The 22,182-nt window shown below is 45.7% G+C and overlaps 1 protein-coding gene across 1 annotated transcript in view; it reads left to right on the top strand.

Annotated features, from left to right (window-relative positions):
- The window catches only part of CUL5 (cullin 5), a 787,955-nt gene that overhangs the window by 608,695 nt on the left and 157,078 nt on the right, over window positions 1–22,182 (top strand). Inside the window, exon 16 of the mRNA XM_086935237.1 lies at window positions 15,460–15,621. Coding sequence (XP_086791363.1) covers window positions 15,460–15,621 — 162 coding nt within the window. The remainder of the gene's footprint in view (window positions 1–15,459; window positions 15,622–22,182) is intronic.

Raw genomic sequence — 22,182 nt, 5'->3', positions numbered from 1 at the left:
GGTGCAGGTGTTCACCGACAACACCACCGCCATGTGGTACTGCAACAAACAGGGCGGTGTGGGGTCGTGGACCCTTTGCCAGGAGGCTCTGCGCCTCTGGCAATGGCTGGAACGTCAGGGCGTGACTCTGACGGTTCAACACCTGGCAGGTTCTCTGAACGCCAGGGCGGACGAACTCAGCCGTCGGTGCTCGATGGATCACGAATGGCGTCTGAACTCGGACGTGGCGCAAGGCATCTTTCTGCAATGGGGAGAGCCTTGGTTAGATCTATTCGCCACCGAAGAGAACGCGCAATGTCATCAGTTCTGCGCGTTGGAGTTTCCAAGACGGCACTCGCACGGCGACGCCTTTCGGCGCGAGTGGAGTTGCGGTCTGTTATACGCCTTTCCGCCTATACCACTTCTGCCCAGAGTGCTGAAGAAGATCAGGCGCGACCGGGCCCAAGTTATCCTTGTGGCTCCGGACTGGGCTCGAAGGTACTGGTATCCCGAGCTACTCAGCATGTCAGTCGGTCCCCCGATCCGCCTGCCCCTTCAGGAGGACCTTCTGTCGCAGCAGCAGGGGACGGTCTTCCACCCGAACCTGTCCAGTCTCCACCTCCATGCTTGGAGATTGAGCGGCGGCAGTTGAGGCCATTTGACTTGCCTCCTGAAGTCTGTGATGTTATTCTGGCAGCCAGGCGTCCCTCCACTAAGTCGGTATACGCCTGTCGGTGGAACAGATTTGTGGCATGGTGCACAGCAAAGGCTGTGGATCCTCTTTCTGCCCCTCTTTCGGAGGTTCTTCTGTTTCTTCTTTCTCTTGCCCAGCAGGGCTCTGCTCTGGGCACTATCAAGGGCTACCTTTCTGCCCTTTCAGCCTTTTTGAGGCTTCCTGATCAGCCTTCTTTGTTCAAATCCCCGATTGTAACTCGATTCTTAAAAGGCATCACTCACATGTTTCCACCTGTTCCGTTTGTGATGCCTCAGTGGGATTTGAACCTGGTTCTAACCTTTCTAATGTGTGCTCCCTTTGAGCCCCTTCATTCTTGTCCTCTCCGTCTCCTGACTTTAAAGACGGCTTTCCTGGTTGCCATCACCTCTGCCAGGAGAGTGAGTGAGCTCCAGGCTCTTTCTGTCCAACCTCCTTTCCTGTCCATTCATCCTGATAAGGTGGTTCTGAGGACTAGACCTTCTTTCCTGCCCAAGGTTGTTTCGGCCTTTCACATCGGGCAGTCCATCACCCTCCCTTCCTTCTTCCCGCCTCCGCATCCTTCAAAGGATGAAGAGCGGCTCCATCGTCTGGACCCAAAACGTGCGCTTTCATTTTACATGGATCGCACACGCCAGTTCCGGGTGGATGACCAACTGTTTGTTGGCTACGTGGGTGCGAAGAAGGGACGGGCGGTCTGTAAACGAACCATCTCTCGATGGGTCGTCCTCTGCATCAAAGCGTGCTACTCTTTGGCTCGGAAGGAGCCTCCTGTTGGGCTGAGGGCCCATTCCACTCGGGCCACGGCGGCTACCACTGCCCTGGGCCGGGGAGTCCCCTTGCAGGACATTTGCCAAGCGGCTACGTGGGCCTCGCTGCACACCTTTGCGAGGCACTACTGCCTGGACAGTCAAGTCCGGAGGGATGGCTTCTTTGGCCGTTCTGTCCTCCAGGACTTTCTGGTGTAGTTTGTATTGGTTCGCAGACCCACCACCGGGGTTGGTATTGCTGGGGTATGTATTCTAAGGTAAGGAATCTAACACTAACGTGTTTCTTTCAGATGAACAAGTTACTTACCTTCGGTAACGATATATCTGTAAGAAACATTAGTTAGTGTTAGATTCCTTACCGAACCCACCCATCCTCCCCGTTCTGCGAACTGATACCTAGGGTTAAGGTCATCCCTTTCAGGGCCCTAGTTTTTACATGGCACCAGTGTTGGTTCTCTCATGGCTCTGCGTCTCCTGGCGCGGAAATGCTGTGTGCAAAGAACTGACGTCAGCGCGCGGAGGCGGCGTCTATGTACTCCAGCGACGTCATCACGGCGCACGACGCCGACGACGGACGCGGAGCCGCAGGGGACGCCTGCAGACGACGCCTACCGACGCGCAGGGGTACTGCTACGCAAAAGTTTCCGGATCCAGACTGACGCCTGGGGATATTCTAAGGTAAGGAATCTAACACTAACTAATGTTTCTTACAGATATATCGTTACCGAAGGTAAGTAACTTGTTCTTTAAGACAATTTTTTCGGGACTGTTAACACCCTTCGAAGCAGTCCTGGGCATCTTTCCCAATTTTGTCCATTCTGTCTTTGGCGGCCTACCACTACTTTTGGGACTCGTAGCAGGAATGTTATTTTTGACCCTTCTGCTCCGATATGGCAAGCCAAAACGCAGACATGACTCCAGCAACAATGGAAGAAACGATCCTAGCTATACGCTATCGGGACCGCATAACTAAAGTCCTTGGATTAACCCGGCTAAGGGATCTGAATATGACCTGGTTTCTTTCATTCAGACCTATATGGCAGAACTGCATCTTACCTGTGCTTCGATGTATGCTATGCAGAGAAGAATGCGTGTTGGACACCTGTCTTACACTACAATCAGCAGTACCAATGGATATCGATACCTTGCTAAGTCCTGTAACGGCTCATGCATCGTGTTGTCCCCAGCAGTTACCAATCCTGATGACGGCATTCGTTGAAACTTCACCACTACGATTAGTTGGGAGTGAAGCAAGAAATGAGAGCAACATCACCCAGGTACGACCTTCTGTGAGCATTGCTGATCCTGACATCGATGATAGCAATCATTCTCATGACTGCCCGGTTACAGCATTTTCAACCATGGTCGAACTTTCACCTGAAGCTGTAGACTGTTTTTTTGCACATCTGTCTGAAGTAATGTTCTCCCCTGAACAGAAAGAATAACTTTTTAAGCAAACCGACACACAGCGTTCCCCTGAACTCTGAATTCGGCCTTCAGCTTTGATAAACAAAAGCTACTGAAAACATTTGGAACTATTTTTTCCCCTGAAAACAAAATTATTTTTTTCCAAATTTCAATATATTTACCTTTTTCTGGCACATGTACTCTGCTTAAAGTAGAACTATTCTTAAAGAACAGAGCTTCTATTTTTAGTAAATCTAGAGAAAAAATATTACCTCAGCCGCTAGCACAAGCACAAGCAATTGCATTTATATGTGATGAAATAGTCTCGACCTTCTTTTCTGTATTAAGAGACATTTCATGTGTAATTTTCGCAAATCGTTCAGCTAAATATATATGCATCCTTTTTTTACTTAATGATTACACTGCTTAAAAAACATACAGTACCAATACTCATTCGTGTATTTCGCATACACCATTTCAAATGCAAAAATGTATTTTGGGGTGGGTTGGAATACACATGCACCTTTACATGTTTACTATTGCTTAGTTTTTAGTAATGATGGACATTAGATCGTGGAGTGGGTATTGTGTTTTTATCTAGGAACCTGAATCAATATTACCATTTTATGCCCTTGTACGGCTATAATCAATAATATCCCTATAATGGCATAAGAATCAGATCCATATTTCAGTAAATCGCCCTTGCAGTCCAAGGCACGGCAAAAGCTACTTCCTTAGATTCCTAGAAAGCACAAGTTCTTTCAACACACCAAACCTCCAGCAACCTGGGAAATCCCCGCTTGCTTTGTTTTGATTTGTAATAGAACTCCTGCGAGCACTGTAAGAACTGCCAGTTCTTAGTGACATCTTTGACGTCTTATGTCCAAACCTTATGTCAAACTCGGCACCTTTCAGGTATAAATATACCAACGTTGCCTTAAGCAAACACACGGTGGTGGTTTTGGAGCAGAGCAGCGATCTACTTGCCGAAAGCCCAGCAGATGCGAAAAGCCCACGGACGCTGCCCCTCCTCTTTGACGCGCTGAAAAAGGTGCTGTCTTTTCTCCTGCCGAGAAAATCCAGCTCCGGCGTTTCCAGCCTACCCTTGCGGGTGACTGGGATATCGAGTCCTGAGAGAGAGATACCAGACCTCCTACATTCTATTCCCAAGGTACAGTGCTGACTAAACCCTTAGAGAGAATTCTTGAATCAGATTCTTGGCAAAACCTACTTAACTTAAACTACTACTTACTTACTCCTTCCCACGTATTAGGCCTAGGTCAGTGTACCGACCGGATTTTTGGACCAGATGGGATCAGCCCCTAGGGGCCCCTCTAACCCAGCCGGAACGTAACCATCTCCCTCCTCAGGACCATCTATCCAGGCACCTGGGTACCTACCTGGGGATGGGGAATTCGCAATATACAAGCTCATATTATCAGAAACACCACTAAATCTATAGGGATACTAAGAATACTCACTGATTACTAAGGATATCCATGCCCTACACCACACTCATACCTTATAGTCTCGCGACCACATGGGTCCAGACTAATCTACCCTGGGGCAGTTCTGATTATCTACCATTACACACTGATTACTATCAGTGCTCACTCGACACACAATCCGGCGTGTCTACACACATGGGTCTGCAGCCCCAGTGCTCTCATTTACACCCGGTTCACAATCTGGCGAACCTACACACCCCTCTGTCTTAGGTGCTCTCATTTACACACGGTTCACAATTTGGCGAACCTCCACGCTGGTCTCCTCCCCAGCGCTCTCATTAACGCCACTTACCAATGACGACCACTTTCCTATGAATACCTTCAGCTCTCTGTCTCTCTATGTTGGGAAGTCTCTCTCTCTATTCACTAAGGGTTTGCTACTACAATAATATTATGGGATGGCCGAATTACTTAGTGTCAACAATTCCCTAGCTCAAGGGCTCCTTGTTCTCCCTATTTATTCAGACTTACCGGATCAGGGGCAGCATCTGTTCTGGCTGTAACATCTGACTAGAAGAAAAAGGTTACCTATGCTCTGGAACAGAAGACTCTGTTTACAGGATTATGGGATAGAGTATAAACTTAATCCCTTAGTTGCAGGTCTCCTATCTCCCTAATTACTCACTATTACTTACCTGATCAGGGGTAACATCTGTTCAAACAGTAATACCTGACTAGGAAATAAGGTTACCTTCACTGTATGGGGACAAAGATATACATCACACTAGTTCACTAAGAAATGGGGTGTTTATTTTAACAATGATACAATACACATACATAAATCTATGGGGTCTCTATAACTAGCAGTAACTTTAACACACCGCTGAAAGAAAAGGATTAGACATACAATTTATCTGCGGGGTAACAGGAACTTTTAACACACCGCTGAAAGGGAAAAGATTAGACATACAATAGCCTAGGGAATAAGAACAAGATTAAGGTGTAATTGTAAAGGGGACTAGTTCAGACTACCTCACCTATTAGAAGGAAGATTTCTCTCTGACTCTGGTGGGATCAGGGCTCTCTCTGTCTCTCCCTCCGTCACCACATCACCACGCCTCTGGTTCAATTGCTCCAGCTGACAGCCTTCTTTGATGCTCTCTGCACTGCTCTCTCTCTTCATCTTCAGCAATCATCTGCCTTCTTTCTCCATTCCAGAACTGCACTCTATTCTGCAGCTCCAGCAGACATCCTGTTCTCTCCTCTGCAAGAACCACACTGCTCTGACTCCAAGCTGAACTGACCACTCCTCCTCTCCTGCAGTTCGCTAATATGGAAGCTTGTCCTTTCATGGAAAGTTACGGCCAGTAACCTGCCGCCCACCAAATTCTTGTACCTCCCCGTACCAAGGACACGTTCCCAGCTGGCCAGCCTGATGTTGTGTCTTCGGAATGGAGAAAAATACAGTCTTTCGATAAGGGCCAGCCTGAGCCGGTTCTCTCCAAGCGAACAACACCTTTAACTATAAACATTACCTTTACTCTGCAAGCCTCTCAACTCCATCAAGATGGAGTCCCTCTAGTTCTGGGCCTATACGCCTGAGAAGGATGAAATAACCCTTAGCTCTGTCAGAGTACCTACATAAACCATACCAATGTGTAATATAAAGTCAGGACCACAGGATCCAACCTCTACTATAAGCAAAAATGACAGGCCAAAGCCAATAGGCAATAAATGGCCTCTTCTAGGTCTGGAAGAAAGGGCTTAAAAGGGCCAACACAAGCTAGGAATACGTATCCTAGATGTGAGCAAGATTAAAGTCTATATCACTGCTAAATAGAGCCAAAAACCCTGTCAAGACAGTCAGGTACACCGGGGTAGGCGTATTTTAGAAGCACCAGTTGAGCATGTTAGCCTATGTATATATGTATGTATATATTTTATCCGTTTTAAAGTGTCTTATGGCTAAGAAACCATATCAATGCTTTTACAGTATTATTTCATAATACTCCTTTTACTGTACGAACTTTACTTTATATTAAGTATTGCAATTGTGGCAATTCATTTCTCTTGCATGAGAAGGAAGACTGCTCAATAAATAATACCTTTTATTGAAAACGCCCGTCTCTCTATTCTCTGCACTCTGGTGAAACTAAGAACGCACATCTGACTGAGTGAAATAGCTGTCTATTGTTTTCACACGACTCTAGAGATTTACTCTTATTCTGAGGGAGCAAAGTTGTCATGTTTATGCGGTTGTCGGAAGCTGAATCCCATCTTGTCTGAGCCAGGGAAGCTGATCTCTCCCCATTCATTCAAGAAAGTTTCCAGTGACCTCTGAGCTAGCTGGCGCAAACCTAAATTAAGTCTAACATAGTCAGTAGAGACCTAGATGACCTCAGTCCTACGTCTACACTGCTGTTTATGTTATTCCAATGCGCAGAGCCTATTGGGAAAATAGGAACTACACTACAACATGCCTGGCTCAGACTATCTGGGTTTAAACAAGTGGTACAAATTACCATTCTTAATCTTCCTTTTGACCAGGAGCACCTCTTTGGCCCTGCAGTGGACCCATCCTTAGAAAAGATAAAAAAGGATACAGAGACTGCGAAGTCTATGGAAGCTTTACAATCACCTTCTAACAGAGGCTCCTTTCAGCATTCCTTTGATAGAGCAGGCTCCAAAACAAATACAACAGAACACCCTTCCTCATCCTACAAAAGTCACAACCAGGGCTCCTTTTCCAGAGGATACAATAGAGGAGGTTATAGGGGGAACAACAACAAGTGCAGAGGCAGGGGTAATAACACCCGCAGCTCCCCTAAAACCAAACAGTGACTTCCCTGCGCTTCCCCCCTGATCATCCCACTCCTGTCGGGGGACGCCTCTCACAGTTCCTGCCTGTCTGGAATTCCATCACAACAGTCAAGTGGGTAAGACAAATTATCCAGTATAGTTATTCCCTGGAACTCACTCCTACTGCTTCCAACATACCTCCCTACAATGTCCAATGTCATCAGAACATCTGACGCTTCTCAAACAAGAAGTGGGGCACTTTTACAAAAACATGCAATAGAACCAGTTCCTTTGCCTCGTCAAGGAACAGGCGTCTATTCCCTTTATTTTCTAATTCCTAAAATGGACGGTTCTTTCAGGCCAATACTAGACCTCAGACCTCTCATTTTCTATATCCCATCAGACCACTCCCACATGGTCCCTTTACAACAAGTTCTTCCACTACTTCAGCAAGGCAACTTTCTCTCCACTCTAGATTCAAATGGTGCCTACTTCCACATTCCCATTCATCCCGCTCACAGGAAATATCTCAGGTTTGTGGTAGATGGGCAACACTACCAGTTCAAAGTTCTACCATTCAGGATCACCACGGCACCTAGGGTTTTCACCAAGTGCCTCGTGGTGGTTGGAGCACATTTGAGAAGACCGCAAATTCATGTTTTCCCTTATTTGGACGACTGGCTAATAAAAGCAAAATCCCACAACAGCTGTGTTCAACACACACTCAATATAATACAACTGCTTCACAGTCTGGGATTCACAGTAAATCTGGAGATATCCAATCTCCAACCATCCACAATACAACAATATCTAGTAGCCAAGCTAAATATGTCTACAGCCCTAGCATATCCCAACCAAGTCAGGATAACAGCTATGCAAACACTAGCTCAAAAGATTTCAGCCACAACACTCACTACCAGCGCGAGTGTTCATAAACGTAATAGGGATGATGGCCTCTTGCATCTTTCTCGTTCCTTATGCAAGACTACAAATGCGTCCACTACAAGAGTGCCTAGCACATCAGTGGAACCAAGCTCATGGTCAGCTAACAGATCTGGTGTTGGTGGACGACCGCACCCATCTCTCTCTGCAATGGTGGAACATACCGAACCTTTCCAAATAGCGGTCGTTCCTCGAGCCAGTCCCACAGATAGTGCTAACAACCGATGCATCGCTCACCGGCTGGGGAGCTCATCTTCAAACCCATACCATTCAAAGTATCTGGACCCCCCAACAAAAACAATTTCACATCATCTGCCTGGAAATGTTAGCAATCTTCCTAGCGTTGAAATATTTTCAACTGCACCTTCTAGGCAAGGCTGTCTTGATTCACGTGAACATGACAGCAATGTATTACATACAAAAGCAAGGGGGGACACAATCCCTACAGCTTTCACACCTAGCTGAAAGCATATGGAGATGAGCCATTCCGCAGAAAATATACCTCCTGGCAGAACATCTACCAGGGGTACACAATCAAATAATGGATCTGCTCAGCCGTCAAGCACAACAGTTCCACGAATGGGAACTTCGTCCTCAAGTTATTCTTCCATTCTTTCACATGTAGGGACACCTAGAAATAGACGTTTGCCACACACCTAAACGCAAAATGCCCAAACTTCGCGTCCAGATATCCAAACCCATTGTCCAAAGGCAATGCGCAATGGATGAATTGGTCAGACAAATTTGCTTACGCTTTTCCGCCTCTCCCACTCATTCCGGTAGTGGTGAAGAAACTCAAACAACACTCCCTCACAGTGACCCTAGTGGCTCCAAAATGGGCAAGACAACCATGGTTCACAACTCTATTGGAACTATCAGTAGTACCACATCAAAAGCTACACCTCTCACCCAAACTTCTTATTCAGAACCAGAACACCCAGATCCCAATCAACCCAGCCTTGCGATCTGGCTCCTGAAATCTTAGAGTTTGGCTACGTTAATCTCCCGCCAGACTGTATGAACATTATCAAAGAGGCCAGACGCCCTACAACAAGGGCATGCTATTCGGCAAAATGGAAGCGATTCGCCATTTATTGCACACACAACAAGATCAACCCACTACATGCTTCCATTCAGAACATTATCTGTTACCTCTTGCATCTACAACAATGTAACCTAGCGTATACATCTATGAGGTTATATCTAGCCGCCACAGTGGCCTACCTACAAAATAGACAACACTTGTCTTTGTTTAGAGTCCCCGCTATCATAGATTTTATGGAAGGACTTAAATGAATAATTCCACCAAAAACCCCACCCTCTCCAGTGTGGAACCTAAATGTAGTCCTTACCAGACTAGTGGGTCCTCCTTTTGAACCTATCCACAAATCTGAACTACAGTTTCTCACTTGGAAAGTAGTCCTTTTGGTTGCTATCACATCTCTCAGAAGATTAAGCGAACTCCAGGCAGTAACCATACAAGAACCATTTTTACAGATCATCATAGCAAAGTGGTTTTTAGAACTAACCCAAAATCTTTACCCAAACTAGTATCCGCCTTCCATCTAAACCAGTCTGTTGAACTCCCAGTATTTTTTCCTCAACCAGACTCAGTGGCAGAAAGGGCTCTACACACCTAAGATGTTAAGAGCAATACTCTACAACATTGAAAGAACAAAATCCTTTAGAAAAACCAAACTACTTTTTGTGGCTTTCTCCCCTCCTCATAAAGATAATCCTGCATCCAAAACAGGAATTGCTAGGTGGATTGTAAAATGCACACAAATATGCTACATCATGTTAACCATTCCCCCTAGAGCTCATTCTACATGCAAACTAGGGGATTCTATGGCATTCTTAGGGAACATTCCCCTAAATGACATATGCAAAGCAGCAACTTGGGCTACACCACACACCTTCACAAAACACGATTGTGTAGACGTGCGGGCAAAACAACAAGCTAGTGTGGGCCAGGCTGTACTAAAAACTCTATTTCAAACTACTGCAAAAGATACAGGTAGCCACCGCCAAGGAGGTAACTGCTGTATAGTCTATGCAAAAGTGTACAATCTGCAGCTTTTATGCCTCGAACAGAAAATGCTATTTACCACTATGCATCTGCTCATGGCATGTAGAGCTGCAGAGTTGTACACGCCCACCCGCCTCCCCGGATACCTCTATCTGTTCCAGTATTATCTTACTTAAATACATCACGCATGGACATCTTTCTATTTCTCACTACTCCATCTAACCCTAGTTCCAAAAACAATCTAACGATGGAGCCGGAGCCCATGTGCACTGTTGACCGAAGGAGGAGTCACCAACTCGTGACTACAAGACTTCTTCGAAGACGAAAACAACTAGCAGACATCCTAGCCCAACACCAGCTTGCAAACTATGCAAAAGTGTACAACTCCGCAGCTCCACATGCCAAGAACAGATGCATACTGGTAAGTAGCATTTTCCTTCCATGGCGGTAGTTAGGAGGCGCAAAATGATCAGGTGCAGAAGAACTTCAGCATTGGACCTCTGCACCAACGTGCAATGGCCAGTGAAGTTATCGCAACCAAGCAGTTTGAACATCATGTTTCCACAAATGCAGGCTAGTCTGTGTGTGTGGATACTTTCAGCCCCATTTCCAGAGGGCTTTTCGACTAGGTCTTTGTTCATCACAATCAATGCATCTAGTGTCTTCTCCATTACAGTAAGGTTATTTGTTTGTGCAACACAGTTGTTCTCCATTTCAGAGATCCGGGGTTCTGCTCCATCTAGGCATATATATCTGTCCAGGCTCTCCATTAGGTTATTCATTCGGGTTGGCATTGCATCCAGATTTCCATCCATTGTTGTCAAGCTCACCTTCAGGTCAATCAGCAGCAGTTTGGTTTTATGATCTGCTTTTTGGGTAGCCATAGATTCAGTGTGTGTCTCCCTTATTCTGTCCCTAATTCTGTTACGTTGGTCAAAGGATAATTTGCCTGGTTATTGATCAGCTTTTCCCATGATGGTCTATCAAACACAGTTCAGCTATCATTAAGATCAAGTGAGGGGCCACCAGTCTCTTCAAGTTTGAAAAAATGCATTATTTTTATTTGAGATCCACATAACACATAAAAGGAGGCCAATAAATGTTTCACAGCTACTTTGTTGCTTCTTCAGGGCAAAATGTTCCACATTATATCTGTCATGTACCAGTCCATATTTATGGAATACATTTTAAATACAATGGGTAAATGTGTTTTTTTCCAAACCCGTAGTAGTACAAAAGCATTGTGCCATACAGAGCCTTTCCACAGCATCAGAACATCGGGTCCTGTTACATGACAGATATAATGCAAAATAATTGGCTCTGATGAAGTAACAAGGTAATTGCGAAATAGGTTGGCCTCTTTTCACGTGCTGAAGGAAGCTCAAATAAAAAGAATCCCATTTTCCCTCATTGATGTTAATGATTCAAAACAAGTACGATGTATGACATACCTAGGGAAAGGATGGTACTTTGGTGGGTTGGAGAGAAAGGTGAATTGCTTAATTATGATGCACACAATTCAGCTATATTCACATCAGTTTAGTAATTCAGTGTTTTATGGGCAGCACCAATGCAGTAGTGTCTTTGTTGCATGTTTTAGAGGACTCATCATGATATGGGATAACAACCTCAGTCAATCATAATGGTCAGTATATTAGGCCTCCAGAGTGCCCATAATGGCGCAGTAAATGTAAATTGATACTTGTATAGCGCACTACTCACCCGCAAGCGTCTCAAGGCGTTTGTAAGAATACCGCTGTGGAACCCATCCTGGCTTTCCCTATGAGGCGTCCACTCCTGGGCACCCCCAAGGTGGAGGCCAGGCATCCTTAGCGTTGTGGTGGCCGTTGTGGAGATTAAGCAAGCTATTGCCCAGAGTTGCAGAGTGGGACTCCATGATTGGAATAGGCACCGAGGCGAGAATTATCAGGTCCGGCGAATTTTGAGCCCAAGACCCGCCGAGGCGGGAATTGAACCCTGGTTCTAGGCCAGATCTCTGCATCAGGGTCTGCCGCTCCAACCGCCAGCAATCTTATTTGGCATCCAGTGCACATCCTCACACACTCTGCGGCACAAACATACCCCTGCTGTAGTGTGTAGTAGCGAGGAGGTTGAGTGCACAGTGGCACATAGGGACACAAACTGTGCTTGGGACCATAGAACATCAGCATGTAGGGGCTGAGTCCCCATACCACCTCAGTATCTATAACCCCAAGTCCGACTAGCTATAATGCCTCACTTGCTCTCCTAACCTTTCCAGACAAACAAGTGAGTTGGCACCCCATAACACAACACTCTCGACCCTCTCAAGGGATTGCAGTAACAGGACACACGCTTTCTCTTTCTCACTCATACTTGTCCACAATAGGATACATAAGAGACTCTAAGGAACTTTAGAATATTTATTTTTTGTGCTCTAAGATGCAGTATTTGTGCCACAATTAGATAACAATTGCATACCAAAAATATTGTTAGCATTGTTAACAAACCATATATCATTAAAAAGCCCTGTCATGTTATAAAATAGATTAGCCTAACCCCCCCCCCCCTCCTACTGAAGCTAAATGATTATCTATCAAAGATCTCTGCAATTAATGGTGGACCCCATACCTTAGCATACATAGATGGATCTCGACTGACGCAGTAATCTTGCCTCAGGACCTTCGCTCACTGAGTGTTCTAGAACTCCTGTCCTTAGTTATATGACAAGACATGTTTTTCACAAACAGCAGCTGCATTCTTGTGTTCTGTCTAGGTGCTAGTGCCTGACCAGAGAGATAAGCAATGGGCAGTTTTTAACATTGTCTGTGGTGTTCAGAATAAATCCCTAGAAAAGACCAGGAAACGAAAACATATGCAGGTTCTGTGTAAAAATAAAATGTGGCAAAAAAGCAACCATGTTTATATAGTAACGTGTGAAAATAAAATGAGACCTACAAACTGCACAATTAGGCTAACATAGGGAATACGACAGTAGTCCATGGAGGAAACGTATGACAGGCACTCTGCAGTCCTATTGCCCATCAACCCCCAGGACGGTCCACTGCCAATGTTTGTCATCTGCTGCAGGCCGCCCCATGTTCAGTGCAGGCCCGTGACCACCAATACACAACAGCAGAAGGTGCATGCACACGCCTTTGATAAAGCACTCCACAACTCCGATATTGACTGGCCAGGGGATAGTGTCCGCCACCGAATTCCACAGGGGCCACTGGTGTGCCCCTCCATCCCCACCCCACTCCTCACGTGTTGCCACCCGAGGCCACAGTGCCCTCCACTGGCACCGCTCTGTGTCTCACGGACAATACACTGATTATGATAGGGCTATGTAAGACGGCGAGTAGAAAATCAGGAACAATTTTAGGTCCTCAGTACAGAGTGTCGCATTCAAGCGCCCATCTTGCTGCATGGTGAAGCACCCCCCACCCGAGAAATTAACATTTGATACCAAAACTGCTGATATCATTTATTTTGAATGAGAAACTGCCACTCCTAGCTTTCTTACTTTAACCCTCAAGTGAGATTGAGAGTTTTCAGTAGCCTTTAGACGTGAAACATATTTAAAAATATTATATCCATAGAACAAAGTACTTTCAGATGTCAAGCAAGCTAATTGTTTCCTTTGGCAGTAGAAACAGAGGGCAACCCCTTTTAAAGCAGGAGTTAACTCGCTGGATTAAAGCCTTCATTACCTACTGTCATGCCACAAAACAAAATACAAGCTCACTTCACCAGAGGCCTAACCACTACAGCTGATTTTTTTTTTGTGCAAACAACAACGGTTCTTACAACTCTGTTTCAGCACCTCACTTGTTTTCTTAGCTGAGGCCAATTCAGTCATGATGTAATGATAAATCATTCCAAAATCACATCTTTTGACCCCTAAGGGGACAATCAACAACTTCATTTATATATTGTATATTAGGTATTTTAGGTACTCCATACAATGAAAAAGAAAAGAGACAGCGCGGAGAATGGGAATTGTGACAGATGATGATAAACAATAAAGATTATAAGAAATGTGGCTATTTTAAGCATTCATAAAAGGACAATTGTATGTATCAACATTTGTCTTCAATGTATGATAAGGAGCATATTTTACAATCAAAGTTGTGTTAATTCATTAACGTTTTGACCCAAAGGCAGAACGTATTTTAAGCTTGGTCCTCATCAGGAGAGAAATACAGGAGGCACCATCCAGCACGCCGAAATGGACTCCACTGTAAATGGTATTTATATAGCGCTGACTACTCCTGGCGTGAGAGAGAATTGTAAAAAGCACAATGATTCAGTTGGTTATCATGTAATATAACCCAATAAGAATATTACTCTAGTCACTATGAATTTCAAAACCCTTACATATCTGGCCCTGTGGATTCTCATCAGACATATGAATTGGTATAAATTTGCTCCTACAATTCAGTATAACAAAGGCACAAAGAAGGGTCAAGGCACGCAAGTCCTGCACTCGTCAAAATGGAGTAATAACAGTAAAAATATATCTAGAGTGTGGTGCAATGAACCAGAGACGTGACCCCCCTACACCTCTATACGGGGAAAAAGAATTCCCAAACCATGACACACAGCCTGGTTCAGCACTCAACTTCACACTTAAATGAACAAGTAACAGGGATTATAATCCATAGTCCACAGATAGGATAAACAGAAAGATATCTTCTCAATAAGTCATTGTGTGAGTTGTCCAAAAAATAGTTCTTCTTTATTCATTAGTTGTTCTTAAAAACACAGCATCCAATTGATAGCCGATGCGCTTCGTCCCCATAGGACTACTTCGAGGCTTAGCATGCGAATGGTGTTTCCTGCATGTTCTCCATGTTGTGCTCTCTAGTATAGATACAGTGATGTATTGAATAGTTAAAGCAATCTTGATGCGGTTATACGATTTTTATATTCTCGTCTTCGATTGTGGTCTCTGCGGTCCTGAGATGATAACCATTGCATGCTAATCCTTGAAGAAGTCCCAAGGGAACGAAACGCGTCGGCTATCAATTGCATGCTGAGTTTTTAAGAACAACTAATGAATAAAGAATAAAGAACTATTTTTCGAAGGAAGAATGACTCGCACAATGATTTATTGAGAAGATATCTTTCTGTTTATCCTATCTGTGGACTATGAATTATAATCCCCATTACATGTTCATTTAAGTGTGAAGTTGAGTGCTGAACCACACTGTGTGTTACAATTCAGTATAACAGTGTTCACTAAATTAGCAAAAGAACATAAACAGAAGTTTATTTATTGATATATTGTCTTCTCTGCATTCGTTTCTTTCGATAAAGTGCATGCTTTTGTCATAAGTGTGATGTAAGCCTGTATTTGAAAATGTTCTAAAAAACACTTTTGATTTGCAGATTACATTTAAAAATGAGGTTGGCCAGTACGATTTGGAGGTGACAACGTTTCAGTTGGCTGTATTGTTTGCATGGAACCAAAGGCCTAGGGAGAAGATCAGCTTTGAAAATCTTAAATTGGCAACAGAGCTCCCTGATGCTGAATTAAGGCGAACTTTATGGGTATTTATTTCCTTATTGCTTCATGCTTAAGTTGAAGTTTTGAAGAAGGGATTGTCACTGAAACTACTCTCTGCAAGTGTTTTAATTTACTTTTGGATGCACAAGACTACTTGTATATTCCCCGTCACTAAAACGTGTCTTTGCATGTGTCTTAATTTCATTGTTTACCCATACCTGGATATTACAGTATGGTCTTTTCCCCGTCTTACCTTTTTATTTTTGGACACTGCCCAGGGCAAGACAGTGCATGCACTGTCTCAAAGAAAGAAGTATTCACTATGTGTGCTTCAGCACGCCTATAGACTTCCCATTTGCTGGCTCTCATATTCTTTCTTTCCATTTGTCTGTGGCAGGTATGTGTCATGTCTTTTCCCGTGTTTAGCCCTCCCCAAGAGCATGGACCAATTACTACCATCCATTTTTGGTTCTGTGTTTTTCAATTTGATTAAATAAGATTTTTCCAGTGTGGGAGTGCAGCTCATGCTTCTCGGGGTTTCGTGGGAAGCTTTCTGTTGATATTAGTCACGGCACAGGGGCTTGCACCACCTCGAAACAAGACATTGTACCGCCTGAAGGAATCCATAACTGGTAGTTCGTGTCATCGCAGATTACTGTGTTGTGAGGGCCTGTCTTGACTGTGATTGGAGTCTGTGACGGGACTACTGGACTTAATAATTATTTGTATTGATGATGGACCATGGATATGAACCTATTGGGTTAAGATTGTATGTATTTAACTACCAGGACCAAGATGCATTGCCTCCCATTGGGGAGGCTCATTGGAGGATTATAAATTGATTTCAGATGTGAAAGTCTTGGTAGACACAAAGCAACAAACTGCTTCTGGTACCCGTGATCAAGGCGCAATGCTGAAATGCGTTGGGGAGGCATTTTTGGTTCTGTGTTTTTCAATTTGATTAAAGAAAATTTTTCCAGTGTGGGAGTGCAGGTCATGCTTCTTTGGGCTTCGTGGGGAGCTTTTGTTGATGTATATTTCTTTTTTAATGGAGGCTATGTGGAGAAAAACCCATCAAGTCTGAAGATGATCTGTGTGCAACCCCGGAAAGCGCAGAATTTGAAATTAATCAAGGAAGCTGTCCATTGTTAACTCATGACTCTTGTAGGTCCTTATATCAATGGATATATTAAGTGACTTGGATTGCTCCATTCCTCACATGGGTGTTATCCACAATGAAACCTTGGGTGTCAGTGGAACAGATGAGTTGTAAAACCTTATTGAAGCATCTTCTGTGGCTTCCACCACGGTCCCAAGAACAACTAGGTTTCCCTTATCAGTCTACAAAATCCACCCTGACCCATTGGAAGAGAGCCATCAGAACAAAAACCACCACAACATATCCCTCCTCCACTCTTCTAGTAAGGATCTCCGTTTTTGTTTACAGAGTCTAACCAACAGAGTTTTTTCCCGGTAAAGGGATGGGCTGAGAAACCTGTATGATAACAGACTGGTCAAATCTAGGGATCAATGTGCAATGATTTTCAATTGGATAGGAAAGAAATTTTAGAAGAACCCAGCTACTACATGGGGTGTGACAGCCCTCAGTTAAGTCGGGAGGCTCTATTGAGAAACAGCTAACATTGAAGGTATGCTTGCAAGAGGTCGCACAGATAATGCCATTTCCTGTATATATAGATCTTTAGAGCAGCCTCCACCTTTACATTCTATACACTATGTGGCAAAGTGGAAAACCGATTTGAACCTAGATATTACTGAGTGTCAAGTGGATGATGATTTGGCATAAGACAGCCAAGTCATCTATCTTTACACAATTTAAAGAGAGTGAATAAGAGCAATTGTTGCTTTGGTACCTAAATCCTGATAGACTGGCCTACAGGCATGGTATAGTAACGAATGTTGGAGAGGATGTAATGTACAAGGATTGCATATAAACATGTAATGAGACTGACCAGAGATTTGGTCATTCTGGGCAAAGGTAGTGTCACAAATCTAAGATGTAATGGGGGTTAAGTTGAACCTTAACACTTTAATTATGTACTGGATAAGCAGATGATGATGGCCTTTTCCTCCTTAATTCCATAATCGGCAGCCTTATGTTTCTTCTACTTCTTGCTGCCAGATTGACAATTACCGAAACGGGGAAAGGAAGTATGCAGAAAAGTGGTGAATGGAATGCTTGCATTAATTCCAGCCGCTTGTATTTACTCAGGCCACATCCCAGTCCATCGGTATTTTGCACTCATGCCAGCTCAGTTTGGACCCAGCCACATGCAAATTTGTTTTGAGCCTACTCCATTGGGAACACTCCACACTATGTCCAACCAAGGTATGTTACATTTATGCCATGGAAATACACACCACTGTCTGATACATGGTGGCGTGGTTGAATTTTTTTCACCCTTTTTGTTACATATATTAACGAAAAATTAAGTACAAAGAAGAATCCTACGTCCTGCAATGTTGGTGTTGGCTTTGCTGTCTCTCACCCCAGAAAATACCGCCAATTAGTCAATGTTGAGCATGGCGACAAGGACCATTACTAATCGACCTAGAACCAAGACTTTTAATGCATAACAATTTGTTGCATAAAGCCAGTCATAAGAAGAGCAAATGAACACTACACATAGCGATATGGGTGAATGGTCTAACACCTAGTCCTTCCTCGATTTCATTTTAAACTTCAACTTGTGTCTTATGATCTAACATGTTTTCCTGCTAGATCAACCAGAAATACTTCTTTCAACCATATACAGGTCTCTATTTTGTCAAATGTTAACATTTTAAATACATTTATTTAACAACAACAAAAACAATACAAAGACCTAAATGATTGATCACCACAGCCTAACATATTATAATTCAAGACAGTGTGGATCACTAGAGTTTTTGCCTTGTATGGGGACACAGGCTTACTTGATGAATATGCCCGCCAATGAGATGTGGTTGTTTGGCAAGAAAGCCAACTCCACCCTGAGGAGATTTAAGAATTGCCATGCAATGGTGCTTTATCTGGATTTATCCTCTACAGAACATCCGTTCCACCAGCAGTATTGCAAGTGTTGAGGTTACTCCAAGGACCTCGCTTTCCATCAGCGTTCAACATCACAGCCTATCCAGCAGGGCGTACTGAACATTCAGACATATGGTAACTTTGGACCAATGGGTTCTGCAAATAATCCAAGTTCACATTGCCTGCCCTTTTTGGATGCCGTCTATACACATATTCATGCCTATTTCAGGAAATAACCCAAAGTGAGTGGGGGGTAGAGTATTATTTCTGTTTGTGATCTCCAAGAAGGTTAGTGGCCTGCACCTGATTCTGAACCTCAAATTATTGAACTTGTTCGTCCTGAAGGAGCGCTTAAACATGTTAGCACTAGGGCAAATTCTGCTGTAGTGGTGTCCCTGGGCCCGCAGGAGGCATAATCTCCTTTGCTAGCCCTGCAGTCCCACATGAAATACCTGCATTTTGTTGTTTGTTCCACTCAACATCTAATTTGCGGGGGGGGGCTAGAGGGCGCACGAGCTGAATGGCCGCACTCTCGTGAGGCTCCGGCAGCCTGGCGCTGAAATCCGTCCTTAATCCTTGTTAACCTGATCTGGGCCGTCCGAAAACCCCCTACAATTGCCGAGTGCGTGCTGCTGTGCACTCAGTGAAAGTTTGGTGCTTTGATGTCCTTTGCGTCGGAACTGCAGCGAGTTGTAGTATTAGCCTGGAAGACCACTGGCCGCTGTGGAGCCCTGCGGCGGCGATTGAGGACACTTGACACCGGGGCGCACCACGCGGTTCATAGGCCTGAGTGCATCTGCGGCGGCGGGCCGCGGCTCCTCCTGCTGTCTCCCGGCCCCGTTTTCACGGGACACCGCTGTCGGTAAGGAGCCTCCCTGCGGACCGGACAGAGGTAGAGGAAAGCAGAAGGGGGATTGCTGGAGGGGGGAGCTCTGATCCGCTGATTCTGTGGCGGTAGTTGACGGCAGTCCTTGCGACGGATCGGGCGCCTCACACCACCGAACCCCCCCCCCCCCCCCTCCCTCCCCCGGCCTACAGCACCCCGCCGGGCAGAGGCCTGAGCCGTGGACTCCCCTGCCTCTGTGACACCAGGACCGGGTTCCAGGCGTGGAGATCTGCCACTTTCCACGGGGCCGGGTGGGGCCTGAGACGCTACCGGCTGCACCGCGCTAAACATCAGCACACGGCTGCGAGGGATTTGAATACATTACAGCTCCTGCTGGGATTAGTGACCATCTCTCCACTGCCTGCAATCACCAGGCCTTTATTTACTAGCTAGAGACGCGGCGTGGGCTGCCTGTACATTGAGTTGCCCTATCTGGCAAGCAAGACCATCACGCACTACAGGCTGAGGCTGGCACTTGGTGAGCCACGACATTTTGTGGCGCAATGGGATAACCTGACGGTAGGCAACCCAAACTACAGTTTGAACCGGCAGTGCAGAAAAAGAGCACGCGACACACGGCTGATGGCGGCCAACCTCGGAGCCCAGCTGCGGAGGTATCCCCGCCGGCCACGGCGGCACCGGACATTGCCACAATACTACAGGAGATGCGCCAGGGGTTCGCCACGGTCGTGGACAAAGTGGACAGGCTCTCGGCCAGGATGGATGGTATTGCCCAAAGAATGGATGTTCACGAGGAGCGTCTCACTGAGGTAGAGCGCAGAATATCTGATAATGATGACACCACTGCATCTCATACATCGCGGCTGTCGCGTATGGATAACGTGCTGAGAGTAATTGCTGCTAAGAATGAGGAATTGGAAGCGAGAAGCCGGCGGAACAACATTCGCGTCACAGGCATACCGGAGACGACCAACACAGGAAAGATGGAGCTCTACATTCAAAAGATCCTTATCGCCGCGGTGGGGGCAGAAGCCTTCTCCAACCAATTTATAGTGGAGCGAGCTCATCGATCCCTTGGGCCCCGGCCCAAACCTGGAGCCACGCCGCGTCCCATAATAGCACGCTTACTCAACTATAGAGACCGTGATGCGGCATTGCGGGCAGCGCGGGCAAATCAAACCCTCACGCATGATGGAGTGACTTTCTCCATTTACCCCGATTTTACCCCGGTGGTGCAGGAACAGAGACGGAAATGTCTGGTGGTAAAAAAGAAACTTAGAGACCTGCAAATTGACTATGCTCTTTTATATCCTGGCAGACTACGAGTGACGCACCAAGGAACGCAACACTTTTTTGTCAACCCGCAACAGGTCGAGGACTACATCAAAACGTTGCCGAACCGAGGGAGACCGGCTGCGGGCGCTGACAACCACGACGACTCTAGTGCCGAATAGTCAGGCAACTGTTTAAAAGTTTTGCTGCATGGATCTGTGAGTGCCATTGCATCGCTGGCCCTGCCCGGGGCCACACCAGGTGTCACTACTGACTATGGCGACTTCAACGATTCCGGGGGGTGCCACGGACGGGCACGGACTACAGGTGGTAACGTATGCCAGGCACCCACCCCCCCTCTTCCCTTTCCCTCAGGACAGTGGTGTGAGGGACGTGCTTGCACAGAGCGGGAGAAATGGGGGTGGAAGGAAGTGCACCTCAGATGTCCCCTTATGGGTGTACCCCACGGGACTTGATATCGTTGCTATTCATGTTGGAATGTTCGGGTAGAAATATGGGAGGGGGAGAGCTCCGGGTGCTGGCAAGTTGGGGATGCTTCAGTGGGTGGGGGGTGGTGGGGATGTTGTGCGTTGTGGGGTGTATGCAGGTTACGAGGCATGGGCCCTCTTTGCACTTTTGCTTGGAGTACCTATGGTGGGGGGAAGAGAGACTTTCGCTGATGCCATGGTGCATGGTCTGAGACTGTTATGGGCTCTTTGGGTGGGGTGGGATTGTTGCGTACTTTGGGGAATGTGTTGGTTTTTGTTTGTTACATGTGCGAAATGTATCGACGAGCTACTTTTACACTTTGATCTGGGTGTCTTGCCTTTCAATGGATTTGTGATTACGCCTGTAATGCGCTATTATGGCTCTGCCTTGCCACAACTTGCTACGGGGGGCGGCGTTATTTTCTGTGGATCTGGTCCATTGCTCTTCCTGGGGATGATGTTGTATTCACTGCATGACTGTATTCAGCGGGTAGTGGGTGTTCGAGGTGCCACGGCATGGGCTGCGGCCTATGGTTTATATTCCCAGCTGCCTGTATGGGGGACACTGATTTGAATGTACTTACATGGAACGTGAGAGGACTGGGGGATCCTAGGAAGAGGAGACAGATACTGGGCTACCTTGACCGCCATAAGATCCACATTGCCTTTCTCCAGGAGACACATTTCAAGCCACATGGATTACACCCCTTTGGAAAGAGATGGGCATCACACACAGTCTTCTCCTCATATTCTTCATATGCACGGGGTACGGCTATTTTAGTGAAAAGAAACACGCCCTTCCATATGGCAGGCACGAAGGCAGACACACAGGGGAGGTTTTGCTTAATGTGGGGTAGATTGGGGCGCATGGCTGTAACGCTGGCTAGTTGTTACGGGCCTAATGTGGATGACCCGCAGTATTTCGCTGATCTGTGGGCGGCAATTGTGGAAACAGGGCCACAGC

Source organism: Lissotriton vulgaris, chromosome 8 (assembly GCF_964263255.1).
Source record: "Lissotriton vulgaris chromosome 8, aLisVul1.2, whole genome shotgun sequence".
Classification (NCBI taxonomy): domain Eukaryota; kingdom Metazoa; phylum Chordata; class Amphibia; order Caudata; family Salamandridae; genus Lissotriton; species Lissotriton vulgaris.
The sequence above is the reverse complement of the archived record's forward strand: the minus strand, read 5'-3'. Positions and strand labels throughout refer to the sequence as shown.